Below are 19,967 nucleotides of genomic sequence, written 5' to 3' on the forward strand. Positions count from 1 at the left end.
CTACGCTTTAATTATGTTCAATTTGGAACAATGAAAATACATCCTGCATGTCAGATATTTACATTACAATTCATAACAGTAGCGACATTACAGTTATGAAGTAGCAACGAAAATAATTTTATGGTTGGGGTCACCACAACATGAGGAACTGTATTAAAGGGTTGCGGCATTAGGAAGGTTGAGAACCACTGATCTAGAACTAAGTATTCAATTTGAGCCCAATTTTTTTCCCATGTAGTTGTTTCAGTAAGAATAGATTAGCAGTCAGTAGCCAGAAAACTAAGTCAGAGACAAGTGCTTTTTTGTAATTTCATGCAGCTGGTAACGGTGATCTCTTTTTCTTTCTTTCTTTCTCTTTTTTTTTTTTTTTTTTTTTTTTGAGAGCTTTGGCCTTGAGTCTGTACAATACTTGAGCGTTATCTTGTCATCTTAAAAATTTTTTTGGCACATAGTTATTGTGTGCCAGTGACAGCATTTTAAGGGGACTGTGTTTTGGATAATGCCTCTGTGTTCTAAGGTTTTGAAAAGAAACAGAATAACCATATAGAACCTTGTCATTGTTTCACAAATGGATAGAAACAAGGCTTTTAGTTAAAACATGAGTTATAAATGTAATTTCATTTTGTTTTGCCACTGTGATTTTGTTCATGGATATCATTGTATTTAATCATATATTATTAGTCCCTCACAGTGTGCAGTAGGAGTCACAATTAATAAATAAATGTAAATATAAAAGAAATAAAGTATCATAGAACATATAGTTACATAAAATTATTTATCAAATACAAAAAGAACCTACGTCTTATTTACTTTTTATGTCTCTTTATACAATAGAATACAGATCTTGTGATGTAAAGTGGTTTATTTACAAAAGAAGCAATTTTCTGTTAAACTAGAATACATCTTTTATTGAAAGTTGTACACAGCTAATCTACTTGTTTATCCCACCTACTAATGTTAGCATGTACTAAAAATATTAAATGAGTACAGTTCAACAAGTATTGTATGCCTTTACTCTTATTTAAAATCTCTTTTTTAAGCTTTAATGGGGAATGGCATTGGTATTACCAACACTAGTTGTTTTCCTTCATGTATGCTTTCCCTTCTCGTTTAGCTCGAACATGCAAGGGTTACACAGACAGAGTTGATGCGTGAGTCATTTAGACAGAAACGAGAAGCGACAGAGTCCCTTAAGTGCCAAGAAGAACTGCGAGAGCGCCTCCATGAGGAGTCCAGGGCCAGAGAGCAGCTGGCTGTGGAGCTTAGTAAGGCTGAAGGTGAGCAACTTGCCATTGGCAACTGAGGGTGGGAAATTTCTAGTCTAAATATAGAGATTTTGATGCAAGCCAGGTTTGGAAACCAGTAATCTACTCTAATTTAGAGTGACCATTAAAAAGTAGATGTAATTTGTCTTCAAATTACTTCAAACAATTTTTAAAACTATATATATTTTAATTATAAAAAGTACTTAATAGAATTATAGAATGTATAAAAATTTTTAGAAAATACAGAAATGGGTAATGGTAGTTTGTTACCATAATCCCACCATCCTAAGACAACTCTTGTAATTTAAAGATGAGGAAACGGAAGCTAAGATATTAAAGATTTTTCAGGGTCACTCACCATTAAATGGTGATGCCAGGCTTTAAGTCTGTAAAGCCCCAGGCTGTTTATATTGCACCCTGCTGTGCTGGGTGTTGGCCTTGTAGAATCACTTAAATATCAACTTTCTCTAGTAAATTTAAAATGTGATTCAGTTCATAAGCATCTGATTTATATATAGGTTTCCAGGAACCTATCTATTTATATGTGTTTAATAAAGTAAGTTAAACCCACATGATGTGATACATTAGCACAGAAAGTTCAGAGGAATTTCATATTTAGGTATAATGGTTAACAAGAAAAAAAGCTGCATTGAACATACTATGGTTGCTGTCAGCAGCAGCAAATTCACTCAAGACTGCTAATAGTTTGGAGTGGTTTAGTTTTGCTAGCAGTATACCCCTTTTATTTATATAAAACCTAACGGTATAATTTGAAATAAGTAATAATCCCATTTCCTGTTAATTTTATCTTATAGGTGTCATTGATGGCTATGCAGATGAAAAAACCCTTTATGAAAGGCAAATTCAGGAAAAAGCTGATATAATAGATCGACTTGAGCAGGAGTTGTTATGTGCAAGTAACAGGTTACAAGAATTGGAAGCAGAGCAACAGCAGATCCAGGAAGAAAGAGAATTGCTGTGCAGACAGAAGGAGGCTATGAAAGCAGAAGCAGGCCCAATCGAACAGCGTATGTATTCTTAGACTTTGTATGAAACATTCCTTAAAAGTTCAAGGTGGCTTTTTCCCCCTTTCAGTGCCATTATTCACGTACTTTATGTAGAGATCAAAAATTTATAAGAAAATCTACCTTATTGGTAAATGTCTTACTAGCCAAATATGTGGGATCAGAATTTTTTTTTCTTTTTCCTTTGGCAAGTTTTAACAGGAAAAGATAATTCTTTTTTCTTTAAACCTCTGCTTCAAGAGAAAGCTGCACATAATGAGGCAGGATATTTTTTAAATTCAGTAAGATTCAGTTCTTTTAATAGCAGATAGGCAGCAAAAATGTATACTTGGATTAAGTAATGAAGAGCACTGATCTGGTATTAGTAGTGAGCAGGTGGGGGTGGATTTTGGCCTACAAGAGAATAGCTTGAAAAGGTCAGTGGCTGTTAAAAATAGACTGACATCTAGTTTAATCTAAGTAGGAGTTCAAAGAATTTATGACTTTTAATCTTTTCTTCAGTAAGAAAGTAGGTAACATTTGAAGTAAAGTGTGTTTAATAGTAAAAACATAAATGTCAGTCTTTGTAACAATGGAACTTTAAATCCTTTTTATCATATCCTCACTTTTATATTTCACAAGCTGTTGGAATTGTGTGTAGTTTTACTAGTTGAGAAACACAACATACATTTTTGTAATATATGTAATTTGGTTGCTCAAATTTGTTCAAAAGGTTTGGATTTGTTGTTGTTGTTAATCTTCACCCAAGAATATTTTTTTCATGATTTTTTGAGAGAGAGGGAGAAACATCAACATGAGAGAGACATATAAATTGGTTGCCTCCCACGCACACCCCAAGTGGAGTCAGGGATCAAACCTGCAACCCAGGTACATGCCCTTGACTGGGAATCAAACCAGAGACCCTTTGGTACACAGGCCAATGCTCTAATCATTTTGCAACAGCGGCCAAGGCTAGAGTTGGAATTTTTAATATGGAAAGTATATGGCTCATATATGTAAAATTGAGAAACACTGGCATGTGTCAAAATGTTACCATTAATATTCAATGGTTCACCTTTTACTTTTAATTCTTTTTGTGTGTATATTACCCTATTTTAGAAAATAGAAAATAGTAAATTATATTTTGTGTGTGTGTTTTTTTTGTTTGTTTTTTTGTTTTTTGTTTCTCTATTCTCATAGGACTAGTAGATGCTGCAATCGATGCAGCACGTGGATCAGGTGTGTTTATACAATTGCATGGCCAATCTTTGGGTGTTAAATTTACAACTCCAAAAATTGGGTGACACTTGGATTTTCAACCAACTAGCATATCTCTAATTTTGCTGTTGTGTCTCATACTAATTTTTCTCTTTAACAAAACCTTTTCTTACAATAAAAATACATATTTATATTTGAAATTAACAGCTAAGATTCACAGTGACCATCATCTTATTATATCTGTTTTTCCACAGAGCTTAAGACCATTTTGATTTTTTTTATGTTGGTTTTATGTTGGTTTATTAAACATTTTTTCTTTAACAAATATATTAAACTCTTACAGCCTATGGCTTTTCAAAATGCTATTTCTAAATCTAGAAGTATATAAGATGATGGCATCAAGAGAATCAATGAATTCCATAAAGAGACTTTCTGGTTGATTTACTTTTATATTAACATCTAAGTCAGTATTGTTTTAAAAGGCAAGCTTCCTAGATTTTCTAGATTCTTAGTCCTGAGTAGTTTGTTGGCAGACCAGTTAGTATCAAGACTCTAGGGTTTTGTTTCTTCCATTTTCTTCATTAGAGAATTGTTTTACTTGGCTACATATACTTTATTATTATATGATTAATATTAATAATAGCTAACAATTATATAGTGCCTACCATCCTAGGCACTATTCTTTACATGTATTAACTCATTTGATCCCACAGTAACTCCTAGAGATCAGTACTGTTACTGTTCCCAGTTTATATATAAGGAAAAAGAAGGGCATCATGTTCAGTGTCACATAGAAGATAAATGGCAGGACTGTAAGCACTACACCACACTGCCTTTCCTACGTATCCTTTTCCCTTGGTACACACACATATATATATATATGAGTGTGCAAGACTCACTCAGGAATATGGATCTGATAAGGATTAAGACTAACACAAAATTCTGATTGCAGTTGTATTTCTTTTTCTCTAACTTTTACTTGCCTTGGTTAAAGATTTGCAGTATTTGATCTTCATGTGTATTGTGTATGCATATAAAAGTGACTTTATGGTTTTAGAATGAATTGATTTTTGCCTGAGGTGAGTTATTTCTATATTGAATATAATTAGACTTTGTTCTTTTCCTCATAGTAAAAGTGGATTTTTTTGAGGGGTGTCATTTGCTGTGCTGCTTTCACAAAAATACTGTTTTCAGTGACAGGACATTCTTTTTGTTAATTCTGTATAATTTTATTGATACTACTTGCTTACTAATGTAGGAATGTTATTTTGATATTTTCATGGAATATTTTCCTTTTTTTTACATGTATTTGAAATAAAACTGATCTTTATGTCCTGAGAGTAAAATTTAAACATAGTTAATGGGTGATTTCACTATTATAATGCCACTGTGATTTAACATAGTATATTTTTGCATTTATAAACAGAATTATTACAGGAGACAGAAAAACTAATGAAGGAAAAATTAGAAGTACAATGTCAAGCTGAAAAAGTATGTGATGACCTTCAAAAACAAGTGAAAGCTCTAGAAATAGATGTTGAGGAACAAGTTAGTAGGTTTGTAGAACTGGAACAAGAAAAAAATGCTGAACTAATGGATTTAAGACAACAGAACCAAGCACTGGAAAAGCAGTTGGAAAAAACAAGAAAATTTTTAGATGTAAGTATCCTCAACTTAAATGTTGGTTTTTCTCAGTGGATTGCTATCTGTTGCTATTCTAGGTTGTGAATTTTAAATTATGAAAAAGAGACTCATGAATTCCATATTTTCTCCTATATGTGTCTTTACCAATTAATTATAAAGTATTCTTCAAATTAAAAATTATAATAAGTGTTAGAATCAGCAATCAGAATTAAAAGCAATACAGACAGATTATAAAGAAGCCTTGCCAGTTAGCCTTTCCAATTTCATAGTTAAAAAGCTTGTCCTAGTCTTTCTTTTAACCAACAGCCAAAACGAGAGGATCCTAAGAGCTAATTGGCCCCCATTGTCATACCCACAAAAGATATTCATACTGGTAACAGTGTTCCCTTGGAAACAAGGGACAGGAACAGTTGTCATGTTGTCATTAATCTCTTTCAAAAAGATGTCACATCTCTAATTTCGCATGGATTTTCTTCTTTGCGGTTTCATTTAAGCCTGAAGTTCACTTCACATACCAGAGAATCTGATCCTTACACATTATAAGATTTTTTAAGTGTAAAACCTAGATTAGGATGATATAAACTGATTTACTAAATAATTTCTTCTATTTATTTTGTCTAATACTTAAATTAACAGTGGAATACATCCTTTGTTCCAAAATTGTAAATTCATTTTAAGGAGAGTATCTTTTATTTTATTTTGTATTTAACATTACTCAAATAAAAAGAAATGTGCTTCAAATAATATTTAAATGCTTAAATTTTTGTTGACAAGCCCACGTAGGCTACATACCATACAAAAATGTTATCTTCTGGTGTGGAGTATTCTGTGGTCATCAGTTATTTGTCTTCAAACAAAACTGTACCTGTAACCAAACGGTATGTGAGGAAAATAATAACTTCAATAAATATTGTTTCTTCAATTACTGTTATTAAAATTCAGGAGCAAGCCATTGATAGAGAACATGAGAGAGATGTATTCCAACAGGAAATACAGAAATTAGAACAGCAACTTAAGGTTGTACCTCGATTCCAGCCTATCAGTGAACATCAAACTAGAGAGGTAAGAACTTTACTGATATTGTCTACCTTAAAATAATTTATATATTGTAAAACAAGGTGCATATTTTGAAAAACTTAAAAGGAATTCTTTCTATTGTACATAAACCTTCAAAATCAGAAAATTAAATATTACTTTGACATGAAAAGGTTCTTAAAACCCTAAAAATTATGTGTATTGAGTTCTGGCTGGTGTGATTAGAGCAGGGGTGGGCAAACTTTTTGACTGGAGGGCCACAGTGGGTTCTTAAACTGGACCGGAGGGCCGGAACAAAAACATGGATGGAGTGTTTGTGTGAACTAATATAAATTCAAAGTAAACATCATTACATAAAAGGGTACGGTCTTTTTTTTTTTTTTTTTTCAGTTTTATTCATTTCAAACGGGCTGGATCCGGCATCCGGCCCGCGGGCCGTAGTTTGCCCACGGCTGGGTTAGAGCATTGGCCCACGCACTGAAGGGTCACGGGTTCGATTCCTATTCAAGTGCACGTACCTGGGTTATGGGTTCTCTCCCCACCTCCAGTTGGGACACATGCAGGAGGCAACCAGTCGATATGTCTTTCTCACATCAGTGTTTTTTTCTCTCTGCCCCCGACTCCCTTCTGAAAAGCAATGGAAAAAATATCCTTAGGTGAGAATTAAAAATGTGTGAATTGACATTTGGAATCATTACTACTTATATTTATCTTCTAGTATTGCCCAATGAAACAAACTTTCCTACTTATTTTTTATTCCCCATGCCCAAAAAAATTGATCAAAAAAGTTGTCTATATTCATTCACTCTTTACTTCCCCATCTCCCATTCTCTTCTCAGTCCACTCCAATGAAGTGTCTACCTCTCTGTCAGAGGGGTTTATTATCCTCTACTCCAGGGGTGGGGGATCTTTTCTCTGCCAAGGGCCATTTGGATATTTATAACATCATTCGTGGGCCATACAAAATTGTCAACTTAAAAATTAGCCTGCTGCGTTTGGTCAAACATTTAATTAACTCACCCCTAATGCCTTGGCAGGGCCAGGCCAAATGATTCTGTCGCCTATACGGCCCTCTGGCCAGAGATTCCCCACCCCTGGTCTACTCTGTTGAAACTGTTCCGTGAAGGTTACCCACAGCCTCATGGCTATGTCCAGTAACCATTTCTCCAGACCAGTGGTTCTCAACCTTCCCAATGCCGCGACCCTTTAATACAGTTCCTCATGCTGTATTATGACCCCCAACCATAAAATTATTTTCATTGCTACTTCATAACTGTGATTTTGCTACTGTTATGAATCGGAATGTAAATATCTGTTATGCGGGATGTATTTTCATTGTTACAAATTGAACATAATTAAAGCATAGTGATTAATCACAAAAACAATATGTAATTATATCTGTGTTTTCCGATGGTCTTAGGTGACCCCTGTGAAAGGGTCATTCGACCCCCAAAGGGGTCGCGACCCACAGGTTGAGAACCGCTGCTCTAGACCATGTAGAGGCATTCAAACAACCTTCCTGAAACATTTCCTTCTCTTGGGCTTCTGTGACACACTCACTTCGTAGGTCTCTGTCTCTTGTCTTTGTTTTTTGACCCAAAATAAATGATGGAGTACTCTAAATCTTAGTCTTGAGCCCCTTTTCTTTCCTATTTATATTTTCTTCCAAGGCAGTTATATATAAATGACTGCACATTTGTATCTCCAGCCCTAACAGCTCAGTTTAGCCCCAGATTTGAGTAATCAGTTTCCCAGTCTACATTTCCTCTTAGATGTCTCAAAATTAATATGCTCAAAAGAGAGCTTTTGATGCCTGACTATCCCCCACCAAGAAGGATAAGAATAAAACATGTTCCTTCATTTCAGTAAATATTATACCATCTCCACCTTCCTCATTGTTAAGACCTAGAATACATTCTTAATTCCACGCTTTTTCTCAGCCCTCCTTATCTGTTAGTAAGTCAGGTTTCACTACATTTTCTTATTCTTTTCCTTTTCATTCATCTCCTTAAAGCTGTTGTTATTTCTTACTTAGATGATTTTGGTATCCTCCTTACTATTTTCTTGCTTCTACTTTTCACCCCAACTGTCCAGTTTCTCCTTATATGAACTCATAACCAGAACTTCATATTTACCAAGTGAATGCTACATGAATGAGGGAAGATTCATTGTATAAATTGTAAAGGTGGCTTATCATGGTTATAAAAAAATTATGCTTGGGTTTAGACCATCCCAGTTCAAATCATGGCTCTGCCCTTTACTAGGTGTGTGACAATGGCTAAAGTCACTTTCTAAAACTTGCTTACTCATTTCTAAAATAGAGATTGTAATAGAACCCATCAGATAGAAGTATTGTCCTGGTACACAATGAACACTTAAATTCAACTATTATTTCTAAAAATAATTTTAAAATTTTTCTTTTTTTTTTTTGTTTTAGAGAGAGAGGGAGGGGGAAAGAGAGATAGGGAAAGAAACATCGATTTGTTGTTCCACTGCATTCATTGGTTAATTCTTGCATGTGCCCCAACCAGGGATTGAACCCGCAACCTTGGTGTATCTGGATGACACTCCAACCAACTACCTGGCAGGGCCCAAAATAAATTTTATTTTAAAAAAATTTTATAGTATAGCCCTGGCCAGGTAGGTCAGTTGGTTGCAGGTTTGATCCCTGGCCCCCTTGTCAGGGCACGTGTGGGAGGCAACCAATCAATGAATCGATGTGTCTCACATCAATCTCTCTCTCTCTCTCTCTCTCTCTCTCTCTCTCTCTCTCTCTCTTCCCCCCTCCTCTCTTCTTCCTTACATTCTCTCTAAAAATCAATGGGAAAAAATATCCTCAGGTTGGGATTAAAATAATAATAATAATAATAATAATAATAATAATAATAATAATAGCATCCAAAAATACTTTTTAAAAATATATATATTTTTTTTTATTGATGTCAGAGAGGAAGAGAGAGGGAGAGAGATATAGAAACATCAATGATATGGGAGAATCATTGGTTGGCTGCCTCCTGCACACCCCCTACTGGGGATCGTGTCCACAACCAGGGCATATGCCCTTGACCGGAATCGAACATGGGACCCTTCAGTCCACAGGCCGGCATTCTATCCACTGAGCCAAACCAGCTAGAGCCAAAAATACTTTCTGAAATGGGGATAGATGTTCTAATAACTTGCTGAAATTTTTTGAATTTACAGTTTTTGTGTACTACATATTTCCAGGTTGAACAGTTAACAAATCATCTGAAAGAAAAAACAGACAAGTGCAGTGAGCTTTTGCTCTCTAAGGAGCAGCTTCAGAGGGACATACAAGAACGGAATGAAGAAATTGAGAAACTGGAGTTCAGAGTAAGAGAACTGGAGCAAGCCTTACTCGTTAGTACAGACCCTTTCCAAAAGGTGGGACATTTTCTTCGGGTTGATTTTCCTCAAGTATTTTAATGCAGGTTACTCCCAATTACATAAGCATCAGTTCTTTTAAGTAAAAAATTGCTATTGATTTTTTGATGTTATTGCATGAAGTATATATCTTTATGTCTTCATTGACATTATAACCATTTCTGGTTATTTTTATTTCCAAAGGTTACTTGTATGCCGTAGTCCTGAGAAAGGAAGATTAGTTAAACCAGAAGAATTAATTACTCTTTTAACCATCAATAGATTGTGATTCTAAAATAATAGCCAGTGAAAAAACTGTGGACATCAGTTTAGACTGATGCTCTACCCCAGACTAGAAAGTAATGAAATCTATTCCCATTATACTGTAAAAAACAAAAATTAATGAGAAAAAAAAAAGAGCAGGGAAGGAAGGATGGGAGGGGGCAGGTGAGGGGACAGACTTCATTTTATCTGAGGAATGAATTTTAAGAGTGTCAAACATTTCTGTGTGAGTTTGTATAAAATGCATTCAAGACTGAACACCTGTAACTTTTTGATTATTCACTAATGTAGATTATATACTTCTAATTGGGAGAAATAGAATTGCTACTTCTCCAATTAAAAAGGATAATCAAGATTTAATGTCTGAAAATTTGAGAAAATTTTTATATATTTAAAGGTAGAGGACCGAAAACAATTCGGAGCTGTAGAAGCTAAAGCAGAATTGTCCCTAGAAGTACAATTGCAGGCTGAGAGAGACGCCATAGACAGAAAGGAAAAAGAGGTAAAGAGTTTATTATTATTTTTAAATATGTTTTTATTGATTTCAGAAAAGAAGGGAAAGGGGGAGAGAAATAGAAACATCAGTGATGAGAGAGAATCGTTGATCAGCTGCCCCACAATGGGGATTGACCCCACAACCCAGACATGTGCCCTGACTGGGAATTGAACCATGACCTCCTGGTTCATGGGTTGATGCTCAACCACTGGGCCACACCAGCCGGGCAAGAGTTTATTTTTAATGACAGTTGTGCTTTGAATTATTATGAACAAGTCCCCTGAAAATATCATTTGAACAGAGTGGAATTTATGGTCTAACACCAAAATTTTGACTATTTCTTAGCTCATTGCCTTTGACCTTGAAGCCCATAAACTTTCAAACATCACTGGTATGAGGAAGGAAGAGTATTCCGGTAGAGGGGACAGCAAGTGTAAAGGGTTTGATGCAGCAAGAAATTTTGAGGACAACAAGGAGGCCAATTTGGTTAGATATACATTGAAGGAAGATGAGAGTAGAGAATTAGTGAGTAGTGTTAAGGCAAAGGCAGTATCTTTCTTTCTGCTGACCTTACCACGGGCTTTGAATTTTTGTTACTTTGCTGTGGGTTTTTTCCTTTAAATTGTATTGACCTGGGAGAGCATAGTGCTGTTTTAGAATATACTAAACATAGTCTTAAAACAAAAGATTAATAATAAAGTAATTATATAAAGTTATGTTTTTCTACTCACCCCTTCCCCCCCAAAAAATCCCACTTTTAAAATAGTAGTAATTCCCAATTCCTAATTAAATTCTAACTTATTTAAACCTTTGTCTACTGTTAGTTTTTCTAAAATATATTGTACTCTACATTGTCTAGCTATATTATATCATTTAAAATGTTTAAATTTTATAAATTACATTTTTATCCATATAATTTTCTCAGGACATTTTAACATATTTTAACAAATATTTATTGAACTTAAACAGTATATAAATGTAAATAAGTGCTTTGAAAAATATAAGGATGATTTAGACATCAGCTAAAACTACAGCTCGGAGACTGTGTAGTTTAGAGTTGAAAAAGCCATCTATGTAAATGACTAATAGAAATAATCATTTCTATGAGCAGGATTATTTTCTTGTTGATACGTAATACTAATGATTATCTAAAAGGTTTTGTTTGTTTTTTTGTGGGGGGTGGTTGACAATAAATGTGCCTCTTGTTACCTTAATGAGGTGATCTTTTTTTATTATTATTGATTTCAGAGAGGAAGGGAGAAATAAAAACATCAATGATGAGAAAATCATTGATCAGCTGCCTCTCACATGCCCTCCCACTGGGGACTGAGCCTGCAACCCGGGCATGTGCCCTGACCAGAATCGAACCTGGGACCCTTCAGTCCACAGGCCAACGCTCTATCCACTGAACAAAACCAGCCAGGGCAAGAGCTAACCCAACAGCTGGCCCTGGTCTGCTGGTTTTTAATAACAGTGACAACTACAGTGTCAGAATGCACTCAGCTGTAACAGGAGGCTGAAAGACAGGAGAGTAAAATTAAAACATATCTTTCAGTGAAAACATCTTAAGTATTCTGTCCTGCATAGGCAAATATTTTCAGCTATCTAATGGAGAATAAACATTAGATGTCTATGTGTCATTATATATGAGATACCTTTAGGCTACTCCAAAGCCTAAATTTTGTTTAAAGTTATAATGTTTAGAAAGCAGAATGAATAGAAAGAGAAGAAAACTTTAAAAGATAGGAGTTTCAGGATGATAAGAGAAGGGGAATAATGTAGAGAGAATTAGAAGAATTTCTTTAAGAATAAGATTACTTCAATAGGTTTTAGCTCCCTATAGAGCTAATGAAATCTAGCTTACAGATGGCAATAATCTATACAGTGGGGCCTTGACTTACGAGTTTAATTCGTTCTGAGACTGAGCTCGTTAAGGAGCTCGGAAAGGAGCTCGTTAACTCAAATTACTCTGTCAACTCAATGCAAAACATCGGCCGAGAGACAGCTGGTATCTCAAAAAACTCGTTAGTCGGGACACTCGTAAGTCAAGGCCCCACTGTATATATAAAAGCCCAGCGACCAAACGCAGAATGACCAGTCAACCAGTCACTATGACGTGCACTGACCACCAGGGGGCAGACACTCAATACAGGAGTTGGCCCCTGGTGGTCAGTGTGCTCCCACAATGGGAGCACCGTTTGGCTGACCGGGATCCACAGCCCACTCAGAAGGCAGGTCCACAGCCGCTTAGCTGACCGGGATGAGCGGCGCTCCCCCAGCAGGCCAATCCCCACAGGCCATGCCCCCCAACCAGCACGAATCCGTGCACTGGGCCTCTAGTAAATAATAATAGTTAACTTTGTTTAGGTCTGTGCTAGAAAGTGTATTTCAAATGTCCTATGTTATTAACCGTAGTGTCTCCCTAAGAATAGGCTCTATTGTCATCTCTATTTTACCTGAGTCTTAAGAGAGGTTAACTTTGACGGTCTGATTGATGCTTCTCAAACCTCAAAGGGGGTAAGGGGTAAGGATCAACCAAAGGACTTGTATGCATGCATATAAGCCTTACCAGTGGACACAGACACCAGGGGGGTGAGGGCATGAGTGGCAGGGAGGTGAGGGGGCAATGGGAGGATAAGGACACATATGTAATACCTTAATCAATAAAAAAAAAAAAAAAAGAGAGAGAGAGAGAGGTTAACTTGCTCATGGTCACACAGTAAGTGGTTGAGCAAGAATTCCTCCAGTTTATTTCTCTGATTCTGGAGCTCTATAATGCTCTACTGCAAAAGCAGTGGGCCATGTTTGGCCTTGTTGGTATATAAGTATTAAAGACTGTCATTCAACATTTATTGAGCTCTTACTAAATATAGACCACCACTATCCAATTGTAAAACAAGCACTGGATTTCAAGGAATCTACTACTAACTAAGGAAACCTACATATTAAAAAAAAAAAAAAAAAAAAAGATAAAATCACTTAAAAAGAAAACACAAATGGAGTATATTAATGTAATCCAATAGAAGCTCAGCAACTACATAGATATCGTTTGGTTGCTAAAGTAAACAAGATTAAAACAAATAGCTACCATTCTGTTTTTAAACCTTAATAATATTCTTGTGCTTTAGGGTTGTTATAGACTCAGTATAAAGACAACCTGGGACTACAGCTGGAATCTGGCTGAATAAAAGGAAAGAATGTCCTTCGAGGTCATTTTTGGGAGTTGAAATCTCCGTTGTGATGCCTCAGTTTCAGCTGTCTATAACAGGAATATTAGTGCCTTAGACCAGTGCCTCTCAGACTGTAATGTGCACATGAATCCCCCTGGGATCTTATTGAAGTGAAGACTCTGATTCAACAAATCTGGGTGGGGCTCGAGAATCTCTGTGTCTAACATGTTCCCAGATAATGCCAATTCTGCTGCGCCAGGGGCCACACTTTGAATAGCAAGGCTTTAAATCACAGAGCTAAGTGTTCGACCTTAATCTATTGTATCAAAAAGAAAATAAATACCATGTGAGGTAAGGCAGCAATTTTGAACTTAAATATCTATGTATATGTTGAAATAATACCTTGTCATCAAAAGAAGTTGCAGAAGATAGTGATAAGTATAAATAGATATCAGATAACTTTGAAGAAGATATAATCATCACAATTTTCAACAAACTAACCTGATAATTATATATGCACAACTATAAGTGTATTTAAGATGTGTCTGCTGAGTTTAATACCAGGGTTACAGAAAATAATTTAAATATAAGTCTTAGACATTAATTATTAGAAGCAGAATAAATGATAGTTATGAATGTAAGGCTCCAGCCAGTCAGGATGGTGGAGTAGGTAAATGCTGTGCTCGCCTCCTCCTATGACCACATCAAAATTACAACTAAATTATAGAACGATCAACCTGGAGAACCATCTGAAGATTAGCTGAACAGAAGTCCTATAACTAAGGATATAAAGGCATGTGGAGACTGAAATAAACTATTTCCTTCTTGGGAAAAAAGTAAAGCTCCAGAGGTAAACTTCCCTGGTCCAAAAGCTGATTTCCACATATTGGCCTTGTGACCTCAGGACTAGGTAACTCCTCTCTCAGTAACTCCCTTCCTCATCTCTGAAATGGGGATAATCTTAGCAGAGATCTCATAAGTTTGTTACAGGGGTTTTTTAAAATAGTACATATGAAGCACTTTATACAGTGCCTAAAGTAAATTGTCTATAAATGATGGCTATTATTACTAGTATCAATACTGTTTCAATTTAGGGAGTATTAGGCTGAACGGTTTTTGAAGGTCTTTGCCTTGCCAATGCTAAGATACCATTCTGATTATGTATCTATGTAATCAGTATATGCTCCCTTTGAAATTCTAAGGTGATAAATGACTTATAGACTGCCAGCTGCCATTAAATGCTGCTGCTGCGTCTTAGGTTGTTTTTAATGCAGCAATTTGATCATCAGGTATATACCCATTTGCAAATCCATTCATTAAATATTTATAAGTAGCTACAAAACAGTGAGCTAAATGACTGTTCCTGTCCTCAATTAAACCCAATTTTTAAAATATAACAATAGGAGTTTCTAATATTTATCATTAGTTTTAGTCACAATCTAACCATCAAAGAGCAATTTAATTGCTTTATCATTAATGAGATTTATCCTCATAAATGAGCAAAAATTATATTATCCTACATGTAGGAGCTCTCTAATTTTCTGTTAAGTTAGTATTAATAACTAACTTTTTAAGTTTCTTATTTCTGACCTGCACCTCTGCTTCCTTCTGCTTAAACAAGGCACATGGCAGCCAGATCCTTTGTTGGGTATTCATATGGACTAAATTGAGCTGTTCACAGTTGGTGGCAAAAATAACTGATTTAATTCTATTACTTTCTTCAACCTTTTGATAAAAACTAAATTTAACATAAAATAAAATTTTAAATGTAGACTTTTTCTCCTCTCCCATGATCCTTTTCTGCTTTATCTCAGAGTATTTTAGGTAGGAAATAGCTCCTGTATCCTTCCTCTGAAGGTCTCCTCTTTGCTTTGGGCAGGATAATTTAAGAGTGTTACGTTTTAAAAAGTCTAGAAACCACACAGTTACATCTGACTTAGAGAAACTGCTTTCCTTTATTCTCACAGCCCTGGCCAGGTGGCTCAGTTGGTTGGAGCATCATCCTATACACCAAAAGGTTGCAGGTTCATTTACTGGTCAAGGCACATACCTAGATTGTGGGTTCGATTCCCGGTCAGTGAGGGTACTTGAGACAACAGATCAATGTTTCTCTCTCTCTCTCTCTCTCTCTCTCTCTCTCTCTCTCTCTCTCTCTCTCTCTCTCTTTCTCTCTCCTTTCCTCGCTCTCTAATAATCAATAAAAATAAATAATTTTTTTAAAACACACACACTTTATATAGCTAATACAGCATTCTTCATCTCTCTTGATAAATATTTGTATAAAATAATTTTTTTCTCTTTTTAATAATTTTGGTATCGAAGATCACAAACTTAGAAGAACAGTTAGAACAGTTTAGAGAAGAACTGGAAAATAAGAATGAAGAAGTTCAGCAACTACATATGCAATTAGAAATACAGAAAAAGGAAGCTACTACCCGCCTACAAGAACTTGAACAAGAAAACAGATTATTTAAGGTAATTAGTTAAGGAAAGCTTTGCTAAATAATTCATAGTTTTTGTCTTGTGCAGGTGTTTATATTAAGCATTTGCTAACAAAGGAACGTTCGTTGCAAATGGATTTGCATGGAACTTATTTTTAAGCCAATAGAAACATTTAAATTCCTCATAAATGAAAAAAATGCATACCGTTATCAAAATATTTTAAGAATTATTGATTTACAATACCTGTGCTATCTCTGACTCTTTAATTTGTATATTTTGGGCACTATATCTTTTGTAAAAGTTAATTGAAAGTTTAGAAATAATGATTTGTCCAACTGGGAAGATTACTTTTGTCCCTAGGATGAAATGGAGAAGCTGGGATTTGCTGTAAAGGAATCTGATGCTACCTCTACTCAGGACCACCATATGATATTTGGGAAATTTGTTCAAATAATGCAGGAAAAAGAGGTAGAAATTGACCGATTGAATGAGCAAATTACAAAACTTCAGCATCAACTTAAAATTACAACAGATAACAAGGTACACTAATTTAAGATGGATTTATTACCTGAAGTTAATTGAGCTAGAATTTTAAAAGGGACAAAATGGTGATTTTTATTTTCAGTTCCTCTTTGAATATCAAAATAAATAAACCTTAATTCTCTTTACCCATGCATGAATTCTTAATTTAACAAGCTATATATTTATCATCCCCTCCTAATATTGTCAAAGACTTTTCATGTTTTACAAGGAGTCTCTGGTGACCTAGAGTTCATCAAATCATTCTAACCAAACCTATTAAAAATGCTATTGTTTAGTATGAGTTAAATAAGATAATGACATTTGGGTGCTATCTGCTATAGATTGTTTTCATTTCAGTATTTCCATTTTCGATTAAATGTATTGATATTGACTATTTTACTTATAGAAAACCAGCTACTAAAAGTATAAATCTCTTTATATTTAACAGAACTTTCTGAATGAAAGTCTAAATTAGGTCCTTCTTTGATATGATGGGGTCAATTGACCTATGTTAAAATTAATGTAGTATGTCCAAGAAGTATATTATTTTGTGTGATCAATACTTGAATACCCCACCCTAAAATAAAATAGAATTCTCAAAATATAAAGGAATTTTTTTATGTATATTACTTTTTTTCATTAACTAACAGGTTATTGAAGAAAAAAATGAACTGATAAGGGATCTTGAAACCCAAATAGAATGTTTGGTGAGTGATCAAGAACGTGTGAAGAAAACTAGAGAGGAAGACATCGAGCAGCTTAATGAAGTGATTGAAAAACTTCAACAGGAATTGGTGAATATTGAAGAGAAGACATCAGTGCATGCTAATTCTCTTCCAGAAGAAGCAGATAGTCTACAACATCAGTTGGAGATGGTGATAGCTGAGAAACTGGCTTTGGAGCAGCAAGTAGAAACCACTAAAGAGGAAATGGCCTCTATGGAAAATGTACTTAAAGAAACCAATTTCAAAATGAACCAGCTAACACAAGAATTATGCAGCTTAAAGAGAGAACGGGAAAACATGGAAAAAATCCAAAGTATACCAGAGAGAAGTGTTAACATGGCTATAGAAGACCTTAACAAAAGGAAACCTGAAGTAGAAGAAGTCCTTACTGAGGACGCTCTTCAACCCCTAGAAAGGCAGACTTACCTCAGATCTTTTGAAGAAAACAGCAGAGTTTTCATAAACAGTTTGGAAACAAAGGTGCTACAACTTGAGAGCACTGTGAGTGCAAAGAACTTAGAACTCAGCCAGTGTTATAACCAAATAAAGGACATGCAAGCGCAAGGCCAGGCTGAAACAGAAATGCTCCAAAAGAAGATTGTAGACCTACAGACTGCGCTTGAGGAAAAAGTTGCTGCTGCTGTCGTGAGTCAGGTCCAACTTGACGCAGTCAAGGAATATGCAGAACTCTGTCAGAGGAGACAAGAAAGTTCATTGGAGCCTGAAAGAACAAATGTACAGAATTTAAATCAACTAACAGAAAACGAGATGGAGTCAGATGTAACAGCATTAACCTTGAGAATATCAGAATTAGAAAGCCAGGTGGTTGAAATGCAGACTAGTTTGGTTTTAGAAAAAGAACAGGTAGAAATCGCAGAGAAAAATGCGGTGGAAAAAGAAAAGAAGCTACTAGAACTACAGAAGCTATTGGAGGACAGTGAGAAAAATCAGGGAAGCAAAGAAAGGAAAAGAAGCTCTCAGGGAGATTTTGAAGTTCCCAAGGTTAGTTTGCATTTAATTTTTTTCATTTAAATACAAACTCTCTTTGTATTTAAAGAAACTCTCTTTTCCTTTGTTCCTTAAGCTGATTGCTAATTTATTAAATTAAAGGCGGTGTTCTTTACATCTAGCAATTCATATGTAAAGTGCTTTTATTAAAAAAAAATTACTATTCTTTGCATATTTTCACTAGAATAAATGATACAAACTATGTTTTGTATCCATCATTGTGGTCTTCAAATCACAATATTTATTTCACTAGCATCGTCATTAAATAGAGTAGTCAGAAGAAACTTAGAAATGTTACGTTTAGCAAATGTCCTCTGGAACTTGTGTGGGGTTTTCCCTTTTCCTTCTAATGTGCACGTATATATGATCATCCCTTTTAGGTAATGGAAATTATCAAAGTATTCTAGTGTTCTACCAAACTGAAATATGAGTAACAAGTCTTTAGCTTTTACAAATGTTATATCTGATAATGAATTTTATTCTTTCCTATGAACAATTTGTATTTCACCCTTGTACATTTGCTTCCATAAAGATCTGAAATCGCAGTTATTTCTTAGCATAGGACTGATGTGTAAGGACTTTAACTTTCAAATTCTCACTTGATATATTTTTTTATTTTGAATAGTAAATGTGAATACCAGGAGACTAACTGCTATATCAAGATTTTATAAATGTATAATTTACTTTGTAAAGGATAATAATTCTTGCCACTTACTAGGCTTTTTCTTCCTAGCTTCCTGGAACTCTAAATTACTATAAGTAATATTAAAATAATAATGCTGCTTTCCATGTATATAAAACTTTTAAGAACTATTATAGTAACACCTGGTATCTTTTGAGGAAAGTGATATAAATATGAAAGTTTTTTGAATGGTACCCAAAATATTTTAAATAATAACTTACAAATTTTTAGGCTATATACTAATGAGAGTATTTACCTTTCATTCCTGGAAAAGCTTTCTTTTCTTACTGTCTCAAGAATACAAAATTATGGTTCTGAAAAAGTTTTCCCTATTTTTGAAAGAACATGGATCATTTCAACTCCTTTTATCTGATAGGCAGTCCTGAAAAAGCTTCATTTGAATATATATGTGCCACCCTAGTCAGTTTGGCTCAGTGGATAGAGCATCAGCCTACAGACTGAAGGGTCCCGGTTCGATTCTGGTCAAGGGCACATGCCTGGGTTGCAGGCTCAATCCCCAGTAGGGGACATGCAGGAGGCAGCTGATCAATGATTCTCTCTCATCGTTGATATTTCTCTCTCTCTCTCCCTTCCTCTCTGAAATCAATAAAAATATATTTTTAAAAATGAATGTATATGTGCCTTGAACTTGGCTATATTTTTTGAAAATGTGCTTTATGTTTTTCCACTGCCATACAGACAACTGAGCTAATTCATACCAATGAAGAAAGTGGATTCTTTGATCAACTGGAGGCTCTTAGAGCTGAGTCAGCAGCTACTAAAGAAGTACTGGCCAATTATAAAGAAAAGGCAGAAAAACTTCAACACGAGCTTTTGGTAAAATAAGTAACATAGCTCCTAATTCACTTATTTCTACCTATCTTAATTTTATTTCAAGGTATATTCTCTTCTATGAAAACAAACACAGATCCATAACTTAAAGCTAGAAAAAAATAAAAGCTTTGTGAATTTGATGAAAAGTTATTATAAATTTCATTGCTGGCATATTCTTGCTTGATTTTCCTTGGAATCTTTGTTAGGAAGATGCTTTTAATCCCTATTCTATTAATGAAGGAGGAGAAAGACAGATGTT

At 34.9% G+C, this 19,967-nt stretch overlaps 1 protein-coding gene across 10 annotated transcripts in view; it reads left to right on the top strand.

The window, feature by feature from the left end:
• The window catches only part of AKAP9 (A-kinase anchoring protein 9), a 134,822-nt gene that overhangs the window by 92,354 nt on the left and 22,501 nt on the right, over positions 1-19,967 (top strand). For 7 of the 10 annotated variants that reach the window (XM_059712266.1, XM_059712259.1, XM_059712268.1 and 4 more), the window contains 11 exons: positions 1,115-1,277; positions 2,081-2,293; positions 3,470-3,508; positions 4,914-5,146; positions 6,074-6,193; positions 9,392-9,568; positions 10,227-10,331; positions 15,818-15,970; positions 16,298-16,477; positions 17,110-18,186; positions 19,574-19,711. In XM_059712266.1, the coding sequence (XP_059568249.1) occupies positions 1,115-1,277; positions 2,081-2,293; positions 3,470-3,508; positions 4,914-5,146; positions 6,074-6,193; positions 9,392-9,568; positions 10,227-10,331; positions 15,818-15,970; positions 16,298-16,477; positions 17,110-18,186; positions 19,574-19,711 (2,598 nt within the window). The remainder of the gene's footprint in view (positions 1-1,114; positions 1,278-2,080; positions 2,294-3,469; positions 3,509-4,913; positions 5,147-6,073; positions 6,194-9,391; positions 9,569-10,226; positions 10,332-15,817; positions 15,971-16,297; positions 16,478-17,109; positions 18,187-19,573; positions 19,712-19,967) is intronic. The other 3 variants (XM_059712261.1, XM_059712269.1, XM_059712264.1) reach the window with 2 other exon arrangements.

Source organism: Myotis daubentonii, chromosome 10 (assembly GCF_963259705.1).
Source record: "Myotis daubentonii chromosome 10, mMyoDau2.1, whole genome shotgun sequence".
Lineage (NCBI taxonomy): Eukaryota > Metazoa > Chordata > Mammalia > Chiroptera > Vespertilionidae > Myotis > Myotis daubentonii.